Source organism: Phoenix dactylifera, chromosome 3, assembly GCF_051530095.1.
Source record: "Phoenix dactylifera cultivar Ajwa chromosome 3, Ajwa_hap1_PhDact_Kaust_v1.1, whole genome shotgun sequence".
NCBI lineage: Eukaryota > Viridiplantae > Streptophyta > Magnoliopsida > Arecales > Arecaceae > Phoenix > Phoenix dactylifera.
The window spans coordinates 41323288-41347684 of NC_143192.1; the positions used below are offsets into that span (position 1 = coordinate 41323288).

Here is a 24397-nt window from a genome sequence, read left to right on the forward strand (position 1 = left end):
CGTTTTATTTATTTCATTTATTATGAAATGTAAGTGGGCTTGTTACCATCTTGCTCATAATACTGTCACTAATAGATGATCTTTTCATTATTCATTTGATTGTTTTTTCAAGAATCCAATTGTTTTATTGAATCTTGAGTTTATTGTGCATTACATGTTGCTAAAAAAAATTTTCCTTGGCCTCTAGTAGAAGACGAACCTGATTAGTAAGTAATTATCCAATATTCTTTTTTAAGGAAGAAACCATTGTATCAATAATGCTATGCATTGCTTGTTCTAAGTTTCCGATGTTATTGCTATGACACCATCTCTGCCTATCTATTATCTCATTGATGAATGAGATCATGTATTTTTCTGTTTCCATTTGGGTCTACCTAGCATGGATTTCATGTCATTATCTCCTGGTTGGCATCTTTATATTAACCAAGATATAATGTTGACCAAATTTTCAAAATATCTTGTCTCTTTTTCTTATATATAGTTATTAGCTCTCTCGTTCTTGATTTATATTAATAATGGCTGCAATTCTCTAATTTAAAGAACTTATTAGCACTACAACAAACATATGAGAAAAACATTCAATATCAGCTTATGTCGTGATCTCACTAGAATTTCTTTTAAAATCAATTGTATCAAAAACTCTAGATCTCCATGTGTCATTGCACAATTCGAGGAATAACATTTCCTCCTTAAAATACCAAAGACATCCAAAAGAATTAGCATACAAAAAGTGGAATTGTGTCTCCAAGTCTCTTGCACATGCTGCTTTTTTTTTTTTGGTAGACTTTAATGATTCTAATTTTATTTTTTACCTGAGGTTATTACTTACCATCCGATCAAGATTACCACCAACGAGGTAAACTTTCAGCTTCCTCGTACCGTCAGTTATGCGGCCCAGGTAAAATCATAGCCTTACATTTTTTTGAACGTGCATGTCTCGTGTCCCATAATGGTTATTATTGTCGCCGTTGTTGCTCCTGACTTCAAAATAAAGGAGCCTAGCGGCGTTTCTTGAGCACGGACCGGCGGCGAATTCTTTCAATTTATCCCCCAGAAAATTGCCGACCGCCAAGCTTAGGTTTCTTTTTTCCCTCCAAATCGCTTCCTCTCTTCTCTCTACTCGGAGCCCTCTGCTCCCCTTCTCATGTCTCTTTGAAGGCCATCCCTCCACCCGACGCCCTCGGTCCGGCCGCCATCTATGGCGAGCGAAGGAAGACTATGCTGCTACTCGGTACGCCTCTTTCTCTCTCTCCCCCCTCCCTCTCTCTGGCGGCACTGGAGATCGCATCGGCTGTATTGCCATATCGGTAATATGTGGTTACTCCCCTTTCGGATGTTTTAAGGATGTATATAAGTTTTGTTCTATTAATCTAAGCTGAAACTTTCCTGAATGATCTTTCCCATGCCTCCTTTCAATATCTGATCTTGGTCTTGGGTGCTCATTTTTGTTTATATGGTTTTTTATTTGCGCTGATGAGACTATGAAGATACTTCTTGGGATGACACGAAGTTGGTGGTAATTCTGTTCTAGCGATGCCATAGAAAAATATGTATAGACACAATGCAGTGCAAAATGTTGAAAGAATAGGAAAGAGAAAAACAGAAAACAACAATGCAAGCGCTGTTTAAGAGTGGTGCCTCAGAAACTGAAGATTGATTCCATAGCAGTAACTTTGTGAAATTGACTGTAGATATTTGCATATTGTTATAAATTATTTGTAGAATTGGAGAGCTTTAGATGTTCTGGAAACTAGCATGCCATCAATATAAATGAAGAAAATCAAAAAAATATTCAATTTAGTGTCCTTATTATGTACTTCTCAGTATCAAACAAAGCCAAAGCCGTGCAATATTATAAAATGCTGTTTGTTTGTCTCCATGATAAGACAAACTTCAATTCAAATTGCTTTGAGTTGTATGAATTTTTTTTCATGTTTTTGTGGTCAGAATAAATAACACGTTGTAGAATACGAACCAACTTATCTTTGAGAGAACATCCAATATTAGTTGAAAGGTGGACATTACTACCTTACCTGCACACATGTTTTGGAGTTTTCTGGATGATGTCTTGTTTTCTCAAAATATCATTTCTTGGCTTATTCAATGTGCCTAAGCATCAATGAAACATAGTGATGAAGCCTTTCAGATTCACTTGATATACAGAGCCTGTTAATCTTGGATTTTGAATCCAAGAAAATCATATTGATCATGTGGACATAGTTCATGTCTTATGACAGGTGTAAAAATTTTGGTAGATTATTCACTTGAATCCAGTAAATATTTATAATTATAATACTGGGGCAGTCACATTGGTTGTTGTAGTTCATATCTTGTTAGAGAAGGAAACACTTTAGTACTTTGATCAATTGGATCCAGTAAGCTCATGTCCTACTTTGCCATTTAACTTTTTCTGCAAACATCTTGATAATTGCCTAATTAATTATAAGCGAGGTGTTACTGATGTCATTTAACTATTCAGTAACTTTACTATGATAACCTTGATCAGATGAAAGATGGAAATCTGACCAAAATTTGTATTATTGATGTTTTGGGTGCATGAGAGTGTAGAGTCCAAGCTGATCCCTCAAAAAAATTGGCATGTATCTTCATGGTGTTTAGGCCATGTAAAAGGATGAGTCTCTATAGCCCCATTTGTGTTGGGGGTTAGGATCCTGTTCGCTGATGCATTCTATTGGAAACCATGAAATCTCTTGAGAATAGCTCATGATCTTCGTTATAGATCTTGCAATGTGCTGAACAACTAAAGAACATGCTCATAGTTCCTAACATAGTTTGGTAGCTTTCTATGTCCCATCCACTGTTGACTGCTTTAAAGGATTCCTGCATGCTACTAACAAACATTTTTTTCCTAAATTTTCACTACTTTGACATCAATGATCTTCATATCAACTTTTATGCTGCCCCTTTTCTTTTTTGATCTTTATTTTTTAATTATTCTCTTTTTGAATGAGTTCTGCAAGAAAATGAAGGGGTCGAGGTCCTACACGGTGCCTTGATGTATGGAACAGTCCTGAGGGCCAGCGCTTACATGTTGCTTTCAACAACCTGGGCTAGCCAATCAGCCGGAAGGCAGCAAAGCTAAGCAACTTCTTGGGTACTATAGCATGAGATGGGCACTTGGCGCCCCTTAATTTTATTGATTGGAGGGCTATGCCAGATGGATATAAGGAGAAGATGTGGCAGCTTGTTGAGGTATCAAAAGCAACATATTTTGTTCATTCTTATTTTTTACCCCCATTATTTGATTGTGTGATTTCTAATGTCTTATGTAGTCAAAGTTTGACATTGACCCAATTGGTAAGGATTGGGTCTTGAAGTCCTTGGGTACAAAATGGAGGAACTGGAAAGCTGAGTTAAAGGCTGCAAGTTTGACATTGACCCAATTGGTAAGGATTGGGTCTTGAAGTCCTTGGGTACAAAATGGAGGAACTGGAAAGCTGAGTTAAAGGCTGCCCATTATGATAGTCACAAGACTGATGAGGAGCGGCCGGCGGATTGTGATGAGAGGGTTGTACGAGATCAGTGGACATTTCTCATGGCATATTGGAGCTCTAAAAAGGGGAAGGTTTGAGTTGAAGTTTACTGAATGTTTGTGTAGGTTACATGAGGTGATTCCATGAGTTTGTGTACATGCATATATTTTTGTTAGTTATCACTATTGTTAACTTATTAATATAGTTAAGAGTTTTTTACTAACTAACATTTTGATTCCTAAGAGAAAGGCTTTTTGCTGATCCCCCCTCTGGTGAAATTTTTCAATTCTGTGTAACTTTTGAACTATTTGACCTTGCTATCTGGTAGATATTTACAAGTATGTCTTGTTCTGAATTTGTTCCATTTCATCATGAAGTTGAAACATGGATTTGCAGTTATCTTAGTCCTTCTGCTTGCTATTTTGACATATTATGAGTGCTATATTTTGTCAAAAAAAATTGGTGAAAGTTAAATGCCAGGGGACAGAAAGTTTGAGTTGCTTTATCCTGCATTCAAAGAATCTAATAACTTGAGTTTTGGGCGTCCTTTGTGATAAAAGAATCGATAGACCACATCGGAATGCCAATAAAGAACGTGTGTGATACTAGCAAGCATTATTGGACATCTTCTGTCAAGAAAAAGCATTATTGAACAATTTCCTCATTCTTCTCTCCATGTCTTTTAACTATCTATATTTGTTATCATTCACTGCAATTCTAGCTTTGGTTCATGGGTGAGTCATAGGTTTCAGTTAAATGTCTATTTTTATTTTCCCTTAAAAACATAACAGACTCTGTCCGCTGTTATGTTCCCCAAGAAACATGAGGAATGACATAGGTATTTTCTTTATTAATACATATAATATTTTTTTAACCTAAAAGTTTTATTATATCTAATCTCACAATTGAGGATATGTTGTCTTTTGTATTACAAAATGGAGAAAGAATTAAACTAAAGGCAGATCGTACTTCATTGTTGGCATCATGTGAAACCCAGTCTTCTTCCTAGTAAACCTCAACCAAGTCATTCATCAATTAGATTTACAACCATTTCACATGAGATTTTCTCGATAATACTTTAAGGTAGCTTCTGATGATTTGCATCCTTTTCCTCCAGCTGTAGTGTGAAGCTAAAATAGCAAGGGTCAACCCATCCATATTACTGGATGCGGAAGTAGTCAGATGTGCGACCCATAATTGGTGACTAGGGGAACAAAGATTTGTAGATTGTATATTGGGCACCAGTGGTGCCTATTGTCAAAAACCTGTGCTTATCTATATGCAAGTAGCCTCTTTTCTGCTGCTGAGGTACTATGAAATTAAGCATCTTAAATTGAGCACGCAGCTATTGCTTTACAGCCTGTCATAATTGGCCTAATTGTTCCTACTTCACCATTGCCTATGAAAACCCATATTCTTTGAAGGTCTTTCTCAAATTTTCTTTAGTGCTATTAGTCCATTTTATGCCCTTGTCTTTACCTTCCAAATATTTCATGATGGCCTGATCAACCTCAAAAAAATAAGCAGAAGTGATGATGTCAGATTGAAAATTCACACAAAACTGTTACACAACTGATTAGTAGTTGCTCCTTTTAAACTGCCAGTTCTGGCTACAAGATTCGGAACAAGAGGAAAGTAACACATCACCTGTATAAATTTTATTTGCAATATTTTTATTTTATTAAAACATTTCTCATTCAATTGACAGTTAAATTCTTATTTTTTTATTAGGTTTTTCTATTTCTCTAGTTAAAATCTTAACATAAAATCAATGAGATTATATGTTTGAAAGTTTTATATAAATTTAAAATCTTGCCATGTATGTTATAGTTTGCTGGTGTCTTTTTATATAATTTGAGCACATCTTCCATCTCTTTTTTTTTCAGCAATATCTTCACATAACAATATTTGAGGGCTTTCTGCCTAATTGTCGTGAATTCTGAAACACCAGTGGCACATACAATATAATGTTTGTTTCCAAGATGATAATAAACTTTGATGTCTTACATGATCATTTTTTCTGCTGAAAAGGCAAAATCTACATTTACCTGTATCTTCTCCTTCACACTGAAAATGGAAACATGACAATTATGCTTGCACCCTTGTTTGTAGGCACGTAGTGAAACCAACAGGGCTAATCACGTGCATCTGAGGTTTGGCCATACTTCTGGCACAAAAGAGCTTTGCATGTATATGTGAAGAGGAGGTAAGCTTGTGTACTTTGTGAAACCTATATCTGTATGCATGCCATCAATATAAAAAGATTTACATCATAACTCAGAAATTCATTGTTGTTTATATGAATAGTGGGCGAAGAGGCTTGATAGGCAGGAGCTATCTCAGGTGGAGCTTTTTGTATTGACCCATACACACAAAAACAGGCAGCCCGTGGATGGGGCTTCATTGGAGGCAATTGTATGTTTAAGCATTCTAATTTGCAAATTTCTATTTAATTTAACTCTTCCACCCCAACCCCCCTACAACACCCCCCCCCCCCCCTCACACACAAACTGCCACCCAAAAAAAAAGCAGAGTGGCCTGTAAGCACCTACAAACATATTTGAACTACTACTGAGTTGTTTCTAGTTTTCTACTGTTCACAACTATATCCATGCCATGGCCTCTTTTTGAAATCTTGGGCATTAGCTTATTACTACTTGTTCAACTGCATTATTTGGATACTTTGGATTTTGTTGCAGTCACAACTTCATGAACAAGCAAGACAGCTAGCTGAGAGCTCACATGGTAGCATTGATTGGGATTATGGGAGAAGAAAAGCCTGGCGATCTGCATACATATGGTTTGGGTCCTTCTCCCTCTGATATCTAGGGCCCACGACCAACCCCCAGTGAGGCCATGAAAATGGTTTCAGAGGCTAAGACGGCTGCTGATGAGGAGGTGCGCATGATGAAGGAGAAAATGAATGCTATGGAGCAAAAATATACTGAGATGCAAACTCAGATGACTATGATGATAACAAGAATAGGGGCTATGCATAGGAGGTTCCTTGATGAGCAGTTATCTGGTAATACAGGTGCACCATCAGAGCCTTTGGGCTCCAGACAGGTAAAAATTTAGCTGTACTTGAATTTACCAAATGTACTATTTTGGATGACATGTTTCATCGTGTGTTTCTTCCTGATAGGCTCCCGACACCTCCAGTGCTCATGAAGCTTTGCAGCAGTCGCAGGTACACTCCTTATTAGCACGTCATGCAGATCCATCTGATGAGGTGACTGTATTTGTCTAGCACTTTTCTATTCACTTGTATGTGACAGTGTAAAAATTCACTTATTGATAGTCGGTCTTAATAGTTGAGAGAAAAATAAGTTTAAAATCTGGATAACATGAGATATTCATATATTTTATATCTTTTTGGAATCATAAGCTTGGTAAAGACGCATATTCATCTCTTTTCTTCCAATTATGGTACTGCTCTTTAATAATCTAGCTTACCTATTGGATTTCTTGGAGACTTACAAGATCCACATATGAATTATGTGATACATATCTGTCTATTATAAGGGCAAAAGTTTTTTTTAAAAAAAATAACTTTTCAGTCTCTTCATTGTTGATTTATTCATCTTTATTGAACTGATTTTCTACAATTGCAGAAGCTAAATTACATTGTTTGTTCATATGTTCGGATTTGGGGATTCAAAAATACAGTAACCATAACCATGAGGTTTTACTACAATGCAAGTACCTTGAGCATGTGCAAGCACCTTTTCATCTAATTTTTATAATGTTATCTTAGGTCTTTAGCTGGCTGTTGAGGCATTTGCATGTGCAGATGTTATTTTTGAACTTTTCTCTCTTTAAATACCGTCTGCTATCTTTCCTGAGTTGACACGATAAGTAGATTGTGGGTTTCTGCATCTACATTCCATTTCAAAGCTCATGGTTGTAATTTAGGTTTGAAAAACTGTGTCCAACCAAATGGGGAAATGGATTTCAATTTTTTTTCCCTGTAAGATATTTTTTGTTCGAAAATGGCCATGTGAAGAATGTCCCTTCTCCCTTCCTCTTCTAACCTTTGCAGCTATTTGCTTAGCTGGAAGAGAAGGTTGCTGAGATAGTCTTCATTCTTATGAACACCTGGATTTATATGTATTCTGGTGCCCACTTATAAGTGTCTCCCTGCTCATTAGGCGAGATTTTGTCCCTCATTTCCTTGTGTTATGTGCATTTTATTTAAACCTCTTTGGCATTCTAGTTTCTTTTTTGTGTGTAGGTCTAGGACTTGATGGTATTGTGTTCTGTCTGTCTGTCTCTCTCTCTCTCTCTGTGTGTGTGTGTGTGTTTGTGTAATAGAGAAGAATCACAACAAAAACCCCTTCACATGAAAATAAAAAACTCTTGACCCCCATAAGACCCAACAATTCACCCAATTGCCTTTTAAGACAGCCAGCTCATCTTCCCCAGAATGGAGGTAGAAGATGATACTCTAATTCAGAAGTTGGTAAGAGGTCTGTAGGAAGAAGGATAGGAAAGGAGGGGAGCCTGGGGCATCCCAGAATTGCAGACCTTGTCTCTCATGAGCGGTGAAAATAGAGCCTGGTTAGAGTGCCTCCCCTATCCTTTAAATTGATGGATTCCCAGTTTTGACTCTCACTGTTGGAAGATTATTGAACCTGCTTGGTGGAGGGGCAGGGTCTTTGATCCCAATACCCTTTTGCAATGATGCGGGTGAGGTTTAGTTCAAGGATTCCTCAAGTACAGGCCAACAAAGAGCCACACCTTTTCAGCTACAAGTGCTCCAGATCACGTAGGGTGATGGAGATGACGATGGCCAACAACTGTATTTGGCACTTTTTTTGTCATGCCAATATCGATAGTTCCTAAGTAATGTTCATTGGTCCTTTTTCTGTGTACACTTATGGGGTTTACTTTTAAAATTTGGGTTATTAACTTATTGTAATTTACGGTTCTTTTATTCTAACATGGAGAGATGTAAATAGGGTTTTGGAGATGGAATTAGGTGTTGTGTAGGTCTATGATTTCTTGCATGTAAGTTCTTTTTGTTAACGTCTTAGCTAAATGTGGGCAAAGCCATCTAAAATGTTCAAATATTGATTTATGTCATCTGCATATGGAATTTGCTTTCATTTTTTATTCCTGGAAATCATGTGATTTTCTGTTTCAAGAGGTGAAAACATGGGAGTTTGGATACTTCTGATTCACATGTAAGCTGTATGATGCAACTAACTATTGAAAACTCCTTTTTTTGAAGTTGTCTATTCCCAATTTGTTGGTTATGTCATGCCTTGAAGCAAGAAATAGTTCCCTTCTAATGTTATTTTTTCGGTTCAAAAAAAATGCACTAAAGCACGTGCAGCACCTGGTACCCCACATTATTTAGCAGACAATTAGATGTAGGATATGATTCTCCACCACCCTCAAAATCATACGAGTCACTTTCTTCATCCACCATCTTTCTGATATAATGCCCTTGTTGAAGATCTGCTTCTTGGTAGGGATTGTTTTATGCTCTGTTTGGGATTTAAGAAAAAGATGGGTTACATATTTGCAAGTACAATACAGAGGATGGAGTAGGTTTAGATTGTTGTGCTACTCATAACATAATCTTATAATCAACTACCATAAATATGCTTAATGTTAGCCATGGTGCAAATCAATGGAAAATTTGCAGCCAAATCATATTTTATTATTTGACATCCCATCTTAAGAAAAGGAATTATGTAATGTGAGCCAATTGCTTGATGCCTCTATGTATTCTTAGTGCATCTTAGAATTATTTTAAAATGAACAATGGATAATTTGTGTTTTATAGGCAACAGAAGTGAACTTTCTTGTGATAAATTATTTTTGAGAATGAAACTTTTGGCGCCCTTTTTTGTTATGATTTTTTTGTAATGATTTCTGCAAATTGTTGGTTCCTTTTTCCTTCAATAACTGTGGGTCTTGTCGATCTTCAATCAACCTAGATTTCCTGCTATGGAGACTGTTATAATTTTGCTCACTTGACATCGATCTGTCAATTGTAGGGACGGCCAACCAAGAGGGGAAAGACGCATCAGGGTCGGGTCCTTAGGGCAAGGTAATTTGATGAATGCCTGCAATATTGAGGCAGAATGAATTCTTTTGGGCAAGAGAGGGTAGAACTGACACTCAAATTTCAGTCTAGTGCCAGTGAACTTCAGCTCAAAAATGATTGGAGATGTTGCTGGAGCAAATTGTTGCTTGACCTTCTAGTTGCTCATTAATGTTGCATTTGTGATATGTTTACATAGATTTGCACAATATCAATATCTGATTTGAATGTAAATGCTTCTCCCAATCGGACTTTGTACCAACTGCTAGCAGCCTATTTAGATGACTACATATACGTCCTAGTGATGTCAGATTTTTGCGATAAGGCATGACCCAGCTATTCTTTTTTTACGTTTGTGCCTGTGTGGATAAAGTTGCAAGTCTTTGTTGTTATCACCAGTGATATATCAAGTGATATTCATCATGACTTTTTTTTAGCACAAGTGGAGTTAATGAATCATTACTTCGTTTACAATCACTGCCTTTAAGGCCAACTACCTCTCATCGCGTCAGGCATGAGCTCATGATTTGTGGGCATGACTTGGGTAAGCTTCCGGTGCTTGTCAAGCATCTCGCGGACTTAAAATTATGTGAACTGCATGTGATGCTCGGGTATCGTCATTGCTTCTTTCCTCCCATCTAGTCATTGTGAGGTGAAGCAAGTGCAGGATGAACGGAGGATTGGATAGCTTTATATATGACAGATTATTGGGAAGGAATTTTTTGGTTTGATCGTGCTTTTATGCTGCTTTGATTAAGAGAGATTTTTATTGTTTGACTTTTTTTTGGATGTACTCATGCTAGATGGGTTTGATTCATCTTCATCAGAACAGAAAAACAAAAAAACAAAAAAAGCAAGGGCAGGGCGTGTGGTATAGGTGCCTGGGTGACGAGTCTCTAATTCCATAATTTTATTGAGTGATACATATGATGCGGTTTGTATTTTGTGTTGATTGATTGGCTGTTCTCCTTGGACTAGATCTAGATGCTTTGGCTGTAGGTTCCTATCTTTTTTTCCCCTTTCTTTTTCTTGTTTTTAATTAATTTTTTTGTTTATTCTTGTTGTTTCATTTCATTTATTAGGAAATTTGAAAGGGCTTGTCATTGTCTTGCTCAGAAAACTCACTTCAGAAATTTCACTGTCTCAGGCAAGAAAATTTTATAATGGCTATTATTTGACCTTTTTATTGTTCATTTGACCGTTATTTTTCCCCTAGGCTTATTGTGCATTGCAATGTTGCTAAAGTAAAAGTTCCTAGTCTCCACTAAAAAGCGAAACTGATGGTGCTTAATTATCCTTATTAAGGAAGAAGCCCTTGTACCAATGGTGCCGTGCGTCGGCTGTCCCAAGTTGCCCGTGATATGCGACGCCACCGTGTCCCCTACTCCATTGCCTGCCCGTGCGGTATGGCAGTGCTGCATCTCTATGAGTAGCCCTGTCCTTTCTGAGAAGCGTGCAAAATCCCTGCATCCTCTTAAACAGAGATGATGATTTAAGTTTTAGAAACCTTATTAGGTCTGGAGAATCGGAGGATGAGTGAGACAGCGAACAGAGAGAAAGCCGGTGCTTGCCGAGCGGCACCCTCGCCACGGCTAAAACAGGGGATGGCCATGACCGGTGGCTCCCAGATGGCGGATGCTGCGAGTCTCAGAGGAGGAAGTGGAGAACTCGACACTGTCACAAGGTTATTACTTTCCCTGAGGAGTCGTCAGGGACATCAAGGGCAGAGTGGAAACTTGCCGACGCTGGAGAAGAGACTGAGGAAGGCGTTGATAGCCTCTGCTCTGAAGAACATATGGAGGCTAGAAAATGCATTGAACCGTGGAGACGATATTTTCAGGCAGCCGAAACACCCATCCGACATGCAGCCATTTGGGATCGGTTCCAGGATTTCCCGATGGAGTTCCAGAAGAGGGAGATGATCTTGGAGGCCTCTTCGGTATATCTGGATGACCTAAACGCTTCAACTAGATTTGGTGCTTGTCGATTCCAAGAACCGCTGGCTCCGGGGGTTGATGTGGGAGGGAAGGGAAGAAGGTGTTCCGGCTGTACCCTGTGGGAGGATTGGACATGGTGCTACTGAATGCTGTTATGCTGAGGTCGAGGGGCCTACTGCTACGGCTGACGACAACCCGCCGGAGTTGGGAATGGAGCCGGGAACCTGTCAACCAGTAGATGGGGATCTCCCCGGCGCTTCACCGCCGAGGAGGAGGGAGAAAGGGAAGTTCGTCTGCTGCCATGGCTAGGAGCACAGAGGGTCAGAATGGCCAAGAACGGTATCGAGGAGAAGACCGAGTTTAACGCGGACCGAGCATAAACAAATCGCCGAGACCTATCAGGTGACGTGGCGCAGCGGCCCGGGGGTGGTTGGCCGTTAGGGACTTTAGGAAGAGTAATGCTAGGGTAACACGGATACTTAGCACAAATACCAAGATGCTGGCTCCAACCCCACGTATTAACTCCCTTCTCCCGCAAAAAAAGCACTTTTTGATACTCCAAAATTTTTTTTTGGAGTGAATATAAATTTTTAGTAAAAAAATTAAAAACTTATTTTAATTTTAGCAAAAAGCTGAAAACGTCTACTTGGAAAAAGTTTCAAAATAGAGTTTCTTTGAAAAAATATTTTTAACACATGTTGAAAAATTATTTTAGATTTACAAAATTTTCTTTTTAGATCAAAATATTTATAATAAAATTATATAATTACAGAAAGTATCCATTTATATCATAATTTATAAAGTAAAAAAAATCTGCAGGACCCCAACAAATAAGAAACCCTAATCAAAGTATTGTATTATACTATAAATATAATATTTTATTATATTAATATGTTATGTTATATAATATTAAATTATGTTATATTATTATACTATAGTATACAATATTATATTAACTATATTAGAATAATATTATATTACATTATAGTAATATTATACTATATTATATATTTATATATTAATATATATTATATTTATTATGCTTTGTTATATAATACTATCCAAGATCTTTTATAGCCATTTTGTTATACCAAAAGTACTTTCTCAGTTTGTTCGTCAAACTGAATCTCTACTACCAACAGCTTTGCCAAACGGGGTGTTGGTCATTGCGGTGATGGAACGGTGAATTCGTTTGAGTAAGAGAAGGTAGAACTGAGAATGGATCTCAGTTAAATGCTAGAGACCTTTCGTTCCAAAACAATCGTGAAGATATTGCTGGAACAACCGTTTCTTGATCTTTGATTGCTCATTCATGTTGCAACGTGACATGTGTGCTTAAATTTGGACATCATCATCTGATTTGAAAGCGATTGCTAATCTTTTAATTTTTCATTTATTTTACAGAGTATGCAACGAGGCAAATGTTGCTTCTTTAAATTGGACGTTTTATAGGTTCTTTTGGGACAAACTGCTAGCAGACTGTGATTGGGCAGCCTCTTCACGTTTAATAAATGCCTACATACACATCCAATGTCTCAGATTTGAGATAAGGCATGGCAACCCCCGCTCTGTGGATAATAAATATGCGAGTCTTTGTCATTAGTATTAAAATATATAGTACAATAAAATTTACATAAAGATGAAGTTATTGATACCATCGAGACAACTAGAACCAGCCTAATTGCAATCACAACAAGAATTGTGAAGAAGATCCAGTTGTGCTCCTCGCTGCCCACGAATAGAATCTTAATTTTCCAAACCCAACTGTAGATATTTCACAACAAGAATTGTGAAGAAGATCCAGCTGTGCTCCTCGTTGCTCACAAACAAGATCTTGATTTTTCAAACCCAACTGTAGATATTTTCGATGGAAAGATCTCACAAACATTTTTGGATGAGTTGGAGACTAAGTTCATAGAATGTCCTTTTATAACATGTCTTATCCATCAATATCAAAGTTAGCTAGGAAGACTAAAATACACGTTATTTTCACTATAGTTATTTAAAATTAATTTTATTGCAACCATCCTATAATATATTCCGTCACCATAAGGAGGCTTGTTTTGGATCAAAATCTAGATTAAATTAAAACAACTAAAGCAAATCTCATGACGTGGATCACAACCTAATTGGCTCAATCGAACAAAATTTCAGCGGTCAGCTCAGCCACTGATGCAATAGATATCATTTACGTCAGCTGTGGTTTGCCCCCTTTTTTTATTATTATTTTTGGGAGAAGAAGCGTAGTCAATCGTTCATTCGTCCACGAACCGTCACGCATGAGCTCGTGATCTGTAGGCATGACTTTGGTGAGTTTCTTGTGCTCGTGAAGGAACCTGCATCCCTTTTTTTTTTTTGGGTAAAACTCGCAGCCTTTAAATCACGTGAACCACACGAGATCCCTGTAATTGCTTCTTTGCTCATGTCATGGTCAGCTTGGATGGAAATAGGGCTGTTAATGAGCCGAGCTGCTCGGGCTCGGCTCGGACTCGGCTCGGTAAAAGCTCGGCTCGGGCTCGGCTCGGTAGTCAAACGAGCCCAAGCCCGAGCCCAATATGAGGCTCGTTTACACTCGAGCCTGAGCCCGAGCTCGAGCCCGAGCAGCTCACGAGCCCAAACGAGCTCTAGTCTTTCACTGAAAAATTTTATTTCAGCACCATAATTCATAAAAATCTAATCACATAGAGAAAAATAGCTTGTTATCGAGCCCGAGCCTGAGCTCGAGCCCGATTACGAGCCCGAGCTCGGGCTCGTTCTAGAGCTCGTAATTGAAACGAGCTTTACGAGCTCAAGCCCAAGCTTTTGCTTTGCCAAGCAAGCCCGAGCTCGAGCTCAAAATAGAGCTCGTTACCGAGCCCGAGCCCGAGCCCGAGCCTGAGCTTCTGTGAAACGAGCCGAGCCGAGCTCTCCCAGGCTCGGGCTCGGCTCGGCTCGCTGACAGCCCTAGATGGAAACTCTCGGAAGAAATTCAAATCATTGTTTCAGTGTCTCACACGGACACATGATGTGAAAACTTGTACCAGCATATATTTTGCCCATATCAATTATTTGTCAAAAAAAATTAAATATTTATATAAAATTAAAAAATATTAAAAAATATTTTTTTTTGCTAGACCAAATGATTCATACAACAGGTGTATGGATACACCCGAGGTAGCTCCCCATCTCTCATCCACAGGGTGCTGCTAGCATGGTTAGCCACGTAGGTGGCCATCCAATCTGCAGTTCCGTTGGCTTCTCTAAATACATACTTCATCTGGACAACTCCTTCGTCCCTCATCATCATTTAGATATCGCGAGTCAAGAGATGGCCAGCAGCAGCAATCCTTGGATCTCCTGGATCCAGCTGATGATCGTAGCCGAGTCACCCTTCAAGATGACTGAACTAGCTGAAAGCACATATTGCTCTAATTGCTGAAATTTTGCTGCAACATAGGCAGTTGCCTGCGGTTGCCCCCCGGACTCCTAGTTACGAAGAAATTCCTTGGGTGTTTTTTTTAACTATCTGAGATAAATCGAAATGTGGATTGGTGTGGCTGGAGGTTGGCCGCTGAGGTGATGGCTGAGGTCCCAAACAGGACCTCACAATAACTGCCTTTTCAGAACAAGAGAAGGTTCTCTTCACGTGGACTTTTGACCAACAGAGGGCTAAATGGAACCGGATCCTTCAGACCAAGCCACCTGTGGACCGTAACGTTGTCCAAAGCCAGCAGTTGATGTTTGTGCTTACGGGTGTTGGATCCGCTCCTTTAGCCGCAAACAGCGTGGCGTCCCACCACGTGATGATTCGCGGAAACATCGCGTCCTCTGCGATGGTGGGTGAGAATATCTGGAGCCTCATCCTTTCATTTATAGGAAATAAAAAAATATTTTTTGGGTTTTGCTATGGTAATTTTTTTAATATTAATTTATAAAAGTGAAGGGATATCCATCGGAATAAATGCGTGAATTTACTTGGATAAATATGGACCATGGGCAGCTATTTATATAGGGTTTTGCTATGCTGCTACTTTATACTATTTTATAAAAAAGTTAGAAGGCATCTTGATCGTGCAATAAAATAGAATATTTAACGTATTTTATCGTTAACATATTACCAGTAAGTTTCCAGTCGCTCCTTTTTATTATTTTTCTTGTAAAGAAAAATATTTTATTAGTTACCAGGATCTATTTTTTATTATTTTATAAAAAGAAATATTCTTTATTATATTTTATTATTTTTTTATTTTTGTCTGTCTTTTCTTAATCTCCTCCAAAAGCAAGTTTTCTTCAAAGAGCGAGTTTCTCCTGTAGTTTTATTTTTTGGAGATAATTGAGTTTATCTTTGATTGCATGTTGCCGACTTGCCGCCCTCACTAACAAAGTGTGTGGTAGAGGAAAAAAAAGGAAAAGGTGGCTTTATAGATTTGGAACAACTCTAGAGACAGTGAATTTGGTGTCCAAGAGGAAAGCAAGGGCACAAACTAGGTATTGTGGTGGCCGGCAAAGACGACAGAGATCGTGGTGCAGATGCTGGAGAGGTAAAAGGCCTTGCAGGGGTCACTAAAGGAGAAGTTAAATGGAAAGGAGGGCCTAAGGATGAGGCGCTAAGTGTCGAGGGTGGTGGTGTCATCGAAGATGAAGATGGAGTCAAGGCTGCCAAACTCCTAAGGTTCGGAATCTAGAAGTCTCCTGGACGTTGTTGTTTGTGATGATGAGGGCGAAGGGGCAGAGGATGGAGGCAATGAGAAGGAAGGCAGAGGACGAAGATGGTACATTATCAAGGTATCGTGGACTCTTGGAGAAGGAACTGTCTAAAAAGAGAAGAAGATGAAAAAAAAAAAAAAGGAGTAACAAGCTTTCAAAACATCCCTTAACTCAACTGCAATTATAAAATAAAGTATAAATTTTATTTCCAAATGCTCTTAAAATTTAATATATTTACTATACCAATCATGTATACGAAGGATGGTTGCTCGTAGATATGTCAAACCGTCGATACTAAATCGGATGGTCAGAGATACAGAGTCGAAAGGATATTAAATTTTTTTTTGAAGTACCATAGAAAATTCCATTTATATAAAGTACATTTATAGGGATAAATATATAAATTCAAGTATATATATATATATTATGCGAGAAAGATAAAAAATAAAAATAGAGAAAGGGAAAGGTTTGGGGTCAGAACTAAGAAGCTTCCGCGGGCCCCGGTGGGAGAGAGCCCCCCAAGGCTGCTGCCGTACGCCAACACGGAAACGGGGCGGTTGGGGCGGTCAACTGGATTCTTATGCACGCGGCCAGCCCGCCCGGACGGCAAAAAGAAATTTCTCTGCCAAATTCCCTTCCTTTCGGTCCCTTATATGGCTGTTGTCCAATGAGCCCATAGCAACATACATCGCCGGCTAGCTGGACTCCATTGCCCCAAGCATAGTAGAGCATGACGATGATGATAGGCGTCTCATCCAAGGTGTTATGGACTCGGCGGCCATGGAGATGGGCCAAGACTCTCTTCTTCCTGCTAACCATGGTGGCCTCCCTTCTAGTTGTTTGCGCCCCTCCTCTTTTAATCGTGATTCTCGACCTCCTGGTCCCAACTGCCCTGGTATCCACCTCTTCCGATCCGGCCTTTCCCTCTGCACCGCTCGCAGCCCAGCTGAAGGATTTCAATTTCCGGACTTCGCTGGTCGACGTGCCCATCATATCCGCAGCCAGATCCCTCCTCATCCTATGTAAGAAGGAAATCCAGTTCTAAGAGAATCGTGTCGCCGGATGAATTGGTACTCATTGGTATCGCATGCTTGCAGGTGTTTATGTGGTTTGTGGCGGACGGGGGCTGTACCTGGGGGTGGCGATGCTGTGTGGCTTTGGTTCGATGGGGTACGTGTTGGTTAAGGGTATCGGGATGTACGGGGCGGCGGCCTCCGTGCGAGGGGAAGGGAGCCAGGTGAGGGTTGACGGGATGGACGGCGCGGCGGCGATGGAGGGCTTGTTTTTGAGCTCGGCGGCGCTGGCGATGGCTCACATCCTGGTGGCCTACCGGACCGTCTGCCGGGAGAGGCGCAAGTTGCTTGTCTATAGAATTGACGTCGAAGCGGTCAGTCTCATTCTCCCCTTGTTTTTGGTAGAATAATATTTCAGCATATACAATATATTCGAAAACAAAAGTATCAGATGGAAGATTATAATTATTTTTGCTAAAATTATTGAAAATACACACTGATGGGCATAGGTATTTCTTTTTTGACTTTTAGTTCTTATTTTATCTAATCAAAATGCAGATAGAGGAATTCACAGAGGAAAGTAGGGTCAATGACAATATAGAAAAAAAAAGATGGCTCATATTTGGTTAATTTTTTTTTTTTATAACAAAGTATGGTCAATGAGAATAAGAAAAAATAACTTATATTTGATCAGAGTTTTTAGAAAAGATAGACAAAAAAAATAGTTTTTCCATGAGAACATGAATTCATATTTTATAAAAAGGAAAATCTATGTGGAATATTGAAAAGCTCAGTTCTTACAAGTTAAAAATTGGGATAATATTTTTTTCAACAATATTCTGAAGCTTTTAGATAGAGTAAGATAATTTTATATATTTTTTCAGAAAAATAGATGCTCATCATTCTAAAATAGAAATATACAAAAATTATTATTTTTAGATATTATATATTCAGCTTTCTAAATAAAATATTTGAGTAAGAAAAAATTTTTGCCGTGAAACTCGGCAACCCCCCGGGTCTCGGTTTAGAAGTTTCTTGAAGTTCGAGCATGCAACGGTAAGAGATGGAGGCCCTTGGGCCCTACTGTAGAAAGTTTGCACTGTATGCCGGAGATTGTTCGATACTTCAAACTCAATTGACCAATAAGATTAGCTTAGTTTTGACCGAGTAACTTTGACTGATGACCCGTAAGAATATAACCAATACAAAGACGTGTGACCAACCCTCTTCTTGACACGCTGAAACATTCAAAGAGTTCGTGCTGGTCTCAGTGGGCTGGGCCCAAAACTCTCAAAGTTTTCATCACCTACACAAGTTCCCAAATCAGCCCTAGTCACGTTGAACATTCAAATATTTAGGGCTCGTTCGGCTCGCGGAAAGCATTTTTCCTTCTAGAAATATGATTCTTGGAAAACAAATTCCTATAAAGATGATGCCTAAAAAAGTACTTTTGGCATGTTTGGTTGACCATGGGAAAGTAACACATTTCCAAAGTGCTTATGTTTGGTTGGCCATCCACTTTCCTGGAAAAATTATGTATAATTCCTATTATGTCCTTAATAAAAATTAGTTCTTTAATACCTTTTTTATGCTTCTTTAATACTGAAGGGCCTTTTTGGAAAAAAGTAAAAATGGAGTGATTCTCGCTTCGAAAGTAACTTTTCCATGTTTCTCATGGGAAAGTTAATTTTCCATGAAATGTAGGAATCATATTCCCATGAAAATACAACTTTTCCGTCTCTCTCATTTGAAAACTCCAACCAAACAAGAGGCATCTCATTACTTTCCCGTTGACCACATTTTTCCTCCTTTTCCCGCGAACCAAACAAGCCCTTAGGCTTCTATAAAAACGGTTCCAATTTAGACCCCTACGGAACCCACCAAGTTGACTGAGATCCCTCAATAATTGGTACGATCACCCCAATCTAATCCTTCCAAGCGACGTACTAAAGTTAACTTTGAGCAATTTGTCTTAAATCCATCTTTCAAATATGCGAGCAGCGACTTCAAAAGATAAATAAATATCGAGCAATACTAAAATACTTGAAATGCTCATTAGATAAATATATTGTGAAAACCCGTGCGGGCGTATATTTAGTCCCGCATCAGTTATTTGCCGAGAAGATTTTGGATACTTATAAATGACTAAAAAATTTTAAAAAAAATATCTTCTTGTTAGCTTTTTTTGAGTAAGATCTTAGGTTATTACATATATAGATCACATGGCAACTACCCTTGCAACAATAACTCTCAGCTAAGGACGTTGTTCATGTGCATCTATTCTTAGCAGTCTAATTGCATTACTAAGCATCATTTTATTAAAAGAAAGGTGGTCATACCACTCTAACAATAAATTTCTATCTTGTGCAGGTGGCAACGTGCAAAAATGACTTCCCTAGCTACCATAAAATTGCACTTAGCAAGTGAAGGCAAGAAAGATTTTTTGTATCTCTAAAGGGAGCCATATCCAAGGAGCATGTAAATTGCAAGGAAGCTTTCAATGTTACATGCCAAGATTTAGTTCGATCCATGCCATTTTAAATCAAAGTGATTTTCCTATCATTTGATTTCGTCAACACAGCTATCAGCTGTAAGTAGTCAATTTTGTAGCAGTACGATAGCTGTGTACATACATGTCTATGTTCATCTTGTATACTTGTATTTTATTTGATAACGGTGTGTGTGTATATATATTCTTTATCATTCTTTTCTTCAAACGGAATCTTATATATGGATGTTCAGATAGTAGCCTGAACCATCCCTCTAACCATGTAGCAATGGAAGAAGCAGAGCCGGACACCGACTGGGCCGGGCTGGTTCTGGATCTCTTCATTTGGTTGGACCCAATAGACTGGATCTCTTCACAGCCCAAGCCTGCGTTGAGGGTCGCGGCGGAAGGTGCATGTGACTTGCCGACGGTGATCGGGGGGCCGTGTGTTTGAGATCCATGAAATAGAGATGATTTTTTACAAAAAGATCTAAAATAATGTTGGGATGGAGTGGGCCTAATAATCTGAGCCCGGCCCAACCTGAAGGGTGGGAAATGTTCAGGTTCTTCTTGTTATTTTTTGTTGTTTTGCTGCACAAATAGCCCCACTTCTTTGTTTCCAGCCTCTAGCTAGAAGTAAAGGAATTTCACGTTCCGGGAGAGGTTAATGAAGCTGAAGACCTTTCTAACTTAGCCAATGGATCCTAGCATTGGTATGAGAGTGAGAAAAAATAATCAAACATCAACAATACGCCTTATGTTTATTAAAATTTGTGGAGCATTTGTATTTTAAAACTTTGAACAAGGGGTTACGTTGCACAATTTTGTAATGCCTCAAGAGTACCTGATCATGTCATTCTGGTTTGGTGGTTGCAAGTGAGATAATGTGAAATTGGTGATTGCAAACATGTGAAGTTTTCCAAAAGATAAGATCATTAGTAGTGTAATGCTATTTGGTGACTTTTTTCATAAAAAAATTGTTTTTTGATCGAATTATCGACATGCCTTTTGTTGTAGACAAAAAAAGAAAGAGTGTATAAGAACTTGAAATTGATGCTCAGCTTAAAATATAAAAATAGTGAATGACGAGAAAGATGTACCAATTTCAGTGTTATGTGGTAGTATCATTAGTATTACAAGTTTTCATGGAATTCCATAAACTCGCGTTATATTAACATCGAAGGTAGTATCGGATGCAAGGTCTATCTTTTGATGGAAATGAATTCCATTTTTCTAATTAGGCTTGTCAGGTTACATTTTTGCAAGAAAAATCTAAGCCGCCTTCAGTGTTGATCGAGTAGTATCAAAAAAATTGTATACACTCAAATCCTTTGCCCTACGGCCAACTCTAAAGCTTAAACTAAGACGTAGTTAGGCCCTTAAATTTTGGGGAGGGTAAACCCGCGCAAAAAGACAAGACCTGAACATCTCTAAGTTCTTCAGTTTGTGAGCCATGTTTGCTATTTTATATTTTTCCCTGCCTTGTCTTTTTTGTTTTTCTCCAAGAAATCAATTCATATCCAGATTGAGGGTTTAGCTGACCCCTTCACAATCTTCACCATTGACATCAGTACTTCACCAAAAAAACAGTCATAAAGGCTTTTGTTGCTGGAAATTGGACCCGGGGGCCGCCGCGAAGCCGGGGAAGGAGGAGCTCCGCTGCTGCAGGGGGCGGACGGCGGTGCGCCGGCCGGCTGCGTCCTCCGCTGCGGGGCTCCTCCTTCCCCGGCTTCGCGGCGGCCCCCGGGTCCAATTTCCAGCAACAGTTGGCGCTAGAAGGAGGGGACCGAGTTCGCTACCATGAAGCTAAGAAGCAAAGGGGCTTCCAATGCCTCTCGACGTCCTCCACCAAGCCCAGAATGTTCCGTTCAGAACTTACCACCCCCGGTTGAGCCAGCACCTCAAGTTCAACCGGAACAATTTGATGCCCTCGTGCAGCAAGTGCAGGCGTTGGCTACCGCCGTCCAAAGCTTGCAACCCAGGGGCATCCCAGCAGCACCGCCTCCCCCGGCTCCAGTTCAACCGGAGCCTCCTACAAGCGGGCTTCCTCTTCGAGGTCAGGACTCTCAAGTCCAGGCCTCCCTCTGGAGAGAGCACCCAGTCAGAGATCACGGAGGCTGGCCACAGCCTTCAGAAGCTGAGTCGGTTCCAGGGCAACATGCACCCGGAGGAACCGCTGTAGCGATCCTCCAGAATGACGAACTCGACAAGAAGGTCGAAAAGCTGGAGCGCCAAATCCAGGCACTCCACGGGAGAAAATCGGGACGTAACGGCGACTTCGAGTTCAATACGAAGTCGCCCTTCTCCCAGGAGATTGAAGATGAACCGGTTCCCCTCCGGTTCAAGATGCCCCAGGTGGAGCCTTACAACGGCAAGGCTGATCCCTTTGACCACCTGGAGAGTTACCGGGTCTTAATGGCCCTACAAGGAGCCTCGGAAGCCATGATGTGCAAGGCTTTCCCGGCGACACTCCGAGGACCAGCCCGGCTTTGGTTCACCGGGCTGAAGCCAAGTACTGTCTCCTCCTTTGAGCAGCTCGGCAGACAGTTTGCCGGCAACTTCGCCGCTAGCCAGCCCCAGCGGCGGACATCCGACTCCCTCCTCGACATCAAACAAAAGGAGGGAGAGTCCTTCAAGGAATATCTGGACCGGTTCACCGCCGCAACATGGGAAGTCCGGGAGCTTGACCAGTCAATCGCCATATCGGCGCTGAAGACTGGAGCCCGGTCCTACAGATTCCTCTTCTCGATTGAGAAGAATTTCCCAGCGGACCTCACCGAAATGTTCGCTCGGGCGCGGAAGTATGCCAAGGCAGAAGAGGCCGTGGCAGTTAGGCGGGGTGGAACCGAGCAGAACCCCAAGAAAAGACGCCGCGAGGAGCGCGGCCGACCCAGAAGCCCGTCTCCACGACGAGCTAAGAATCCGCCCTGCCCGAAGAGTCCACCCCGGTTGAGAGGACCGCCGCAGCAGAGGTCACTCCGCCCGAGGTTCCCACTGCAGGCCCGTGCACCTGAAGGGAGGTATGAAAAGTATACTCCCCTCAATGCTCCTCGGGCTGAAATCCTCATGGAGATTGAGAATCGGGATTGCATCCGGCTCCCCCCTCCAAAGCCAGACACCAGAATCCGGCGTGATCTCCGGAAGTATTGCCGTTTTCACCGGGATCACGGCCATGATACCGAGGATTGTTATCAGCTCCGAAATGAGATCGAAGCACTCATTCGCCGAGGGGTGCTCGATCGGTTTGTGCAAGGCCGGCGTGAAGGGAAGAAGCCAGCCGAAGGAGCAGCACAACCTGAAGGTTCCAATGCCAACAGGCCCATCGCCGGCGTCATCAACACTATCCGAGGAGGGACCTCAGCTGGGGAAGCCTCAGGGGAAGGAGCCTCCTCGAAGCGCCCGCGCACCTCTGAAGCCATCTCCTTCTCAGATGACGATCTAGAAGGAGTCGAAACTCCCCATGATGATGCCATGGTCATCTCCATGATCATAAATAAATTTGATGTAAAACGCATCCTGGTTGATAATGGAAGCTCGGCGAATGTTTTGTATTTCGATGCTTATTGTAAAATGGGGATGACGAAAGAACAGCTACGGAGGATGAATGCTCCGCTAGTTGGATTCACTGGGGATTCAGTCCCAGTAGAGGGCGAGATCGACCTTCTGATCACAGCCGGGCTCGCCCCTCGTGAAAGTACCGTGGGTATGAGCTTCCTTGTGATACGCCTGCCCTCGGTTTACAACGCCATCCTTGGAAGGCCAGGACTCAACGCCCTCCGAGCAGCGGTCTCAACTCACCACCTGCTGATGCGATTCCCCACCAGCCAGGGAGTCGGTGAAGTCCGAAGGGACCAAATGGTGGCAAGGCGATGCTACCTAGCGACCCACGAGGCAAAACGACCAGCCGAGGTGCCCGCCCCAACGACTGACCAGCCCTCAACTGAAGTTATGGAGGCACGGGTCAACCCCCAGAAAGAGCGGGTAGAGCCTGGTGAGTTGTTAATTCAAGTTTCCTTACGAGAGAACTTTCCCGAGCTAACCGTGCAGATCGGCTCTGGCCTTGGCGAAATCGAGAGGAGTCGCCTCGTCGACTTCCTACGGGACAATATGAATGTCTTCGCCTGGTCGCCTGTAGACATGCCGGGGATAGACCCGGAGGTCATGGTCCACCGGCTTCAGGTGAAGCCGACCTGCAAGCCCGTGCGACAAAAGAAGCGAGGCGCCGCCCCTGAACGACAACGAGCAGCAGCCGAGGAGGTCGGCAAGCTCCTTAAAGCCGGCTTCATCCGGGAGATATCCTACCCGGAATGGCTCGCCAATGTGGTCCTCGTCAAAAAAGCTAGCGGAAAGTGGCGTATGTGCGTGGACTACACCGACCTGAATAAAGCCTGCCCGAAGGACAGCTTTCCACTTCCCAGCATCGACCAGCTCGTGGACTCCACCTCGGGTCACGAGCTGCTGGCATTCATGGATGCCTTTTCCGGATATAACCAGATTCGCATGGCGCCAGAAGACGAGGAAAAGACAGCCTTCATCACCGACGGGGGAACCTACTGCTACAAAGTGATGCCATTCGGTCTAAAAAATGCCGGGGCGACTTATCAAAGGCTGGTCAGCCGGATCTTCAAAGACCAAATAGGCCGAAACATGGAGGTCTACGTGGATGACATGCTGGTGAAAAGCAAGGCGGCGCAAGACCACATAGCCGACCTCAACGAAGCATT

General features: G+C 41.1%; 2 protein-coding genes across 4 annotated transcripts; both read left to right on the forward strand.

Moving 5' to 3' along the window:
• Positions 1–1008: 1008 nt before the first annotated feature.
• LOC103702688 (uncharacterized) lies at positions 1009–9972 on the forward strand. Its single transcript, XM_089929676.1, has 7 exons — positions 1009–3213; positions 3294–3629; positions 5607–5700; positions 5802–5909; positions 6194–6560; positions 6640–6726; positions 9503–9972. The coding sequence occupies exons 5-7, from the start codon at positions 6351–6353 to the stop codon at positions 9557–9559; spliced, it is 354 nt and encodes a 117-aa protein (XP_089785802.1). The 5' UTR covers positions 1009–3213; positions 3294–3629; positions 5607–5700; positions 5802–5909; positions 6194–6350; the 3' UTR covers positions 9560–9972.
• Positions 9973–16791: 6819 nt separating this feature from the next.
• Positions 16792–20524, forward strand: LOC103702687 (uncharacterized). 3 transcript variants are annotated; one of them, XR_603348.6, is made up of 4 exons: positions 16792–17194; positions 17270–17559; positions 19556–19775; positions 19928–20524. XR_603348.6 is itself a non-coding variant. In XM_008785226.6 (3 exons), exons 1-3 carry the CDS (start codon positions 16903–16905, stop codon positions 19610–19612), a joined length of 639 nt encoding a protein of 212 aa, XP_008783448.2. In that variant the 5' UTR covers positions 16792–16902; the 3' UTR covers positions 19613–19902. The 3 variants fall into 3 exon arrangements, 1 of the variants encoding a protein (XP_008783448.2); XR_603347.6 differs by having other exon boundaries at positions 19961–20524; XM_008785226.6 differs by lacking the exon at positions 19928–20524 and having other exon boundaries at positions 19556–19902.
• The last annotated feature ends 3873 nt before the right edge of the window (positions 20525–24397 follow it).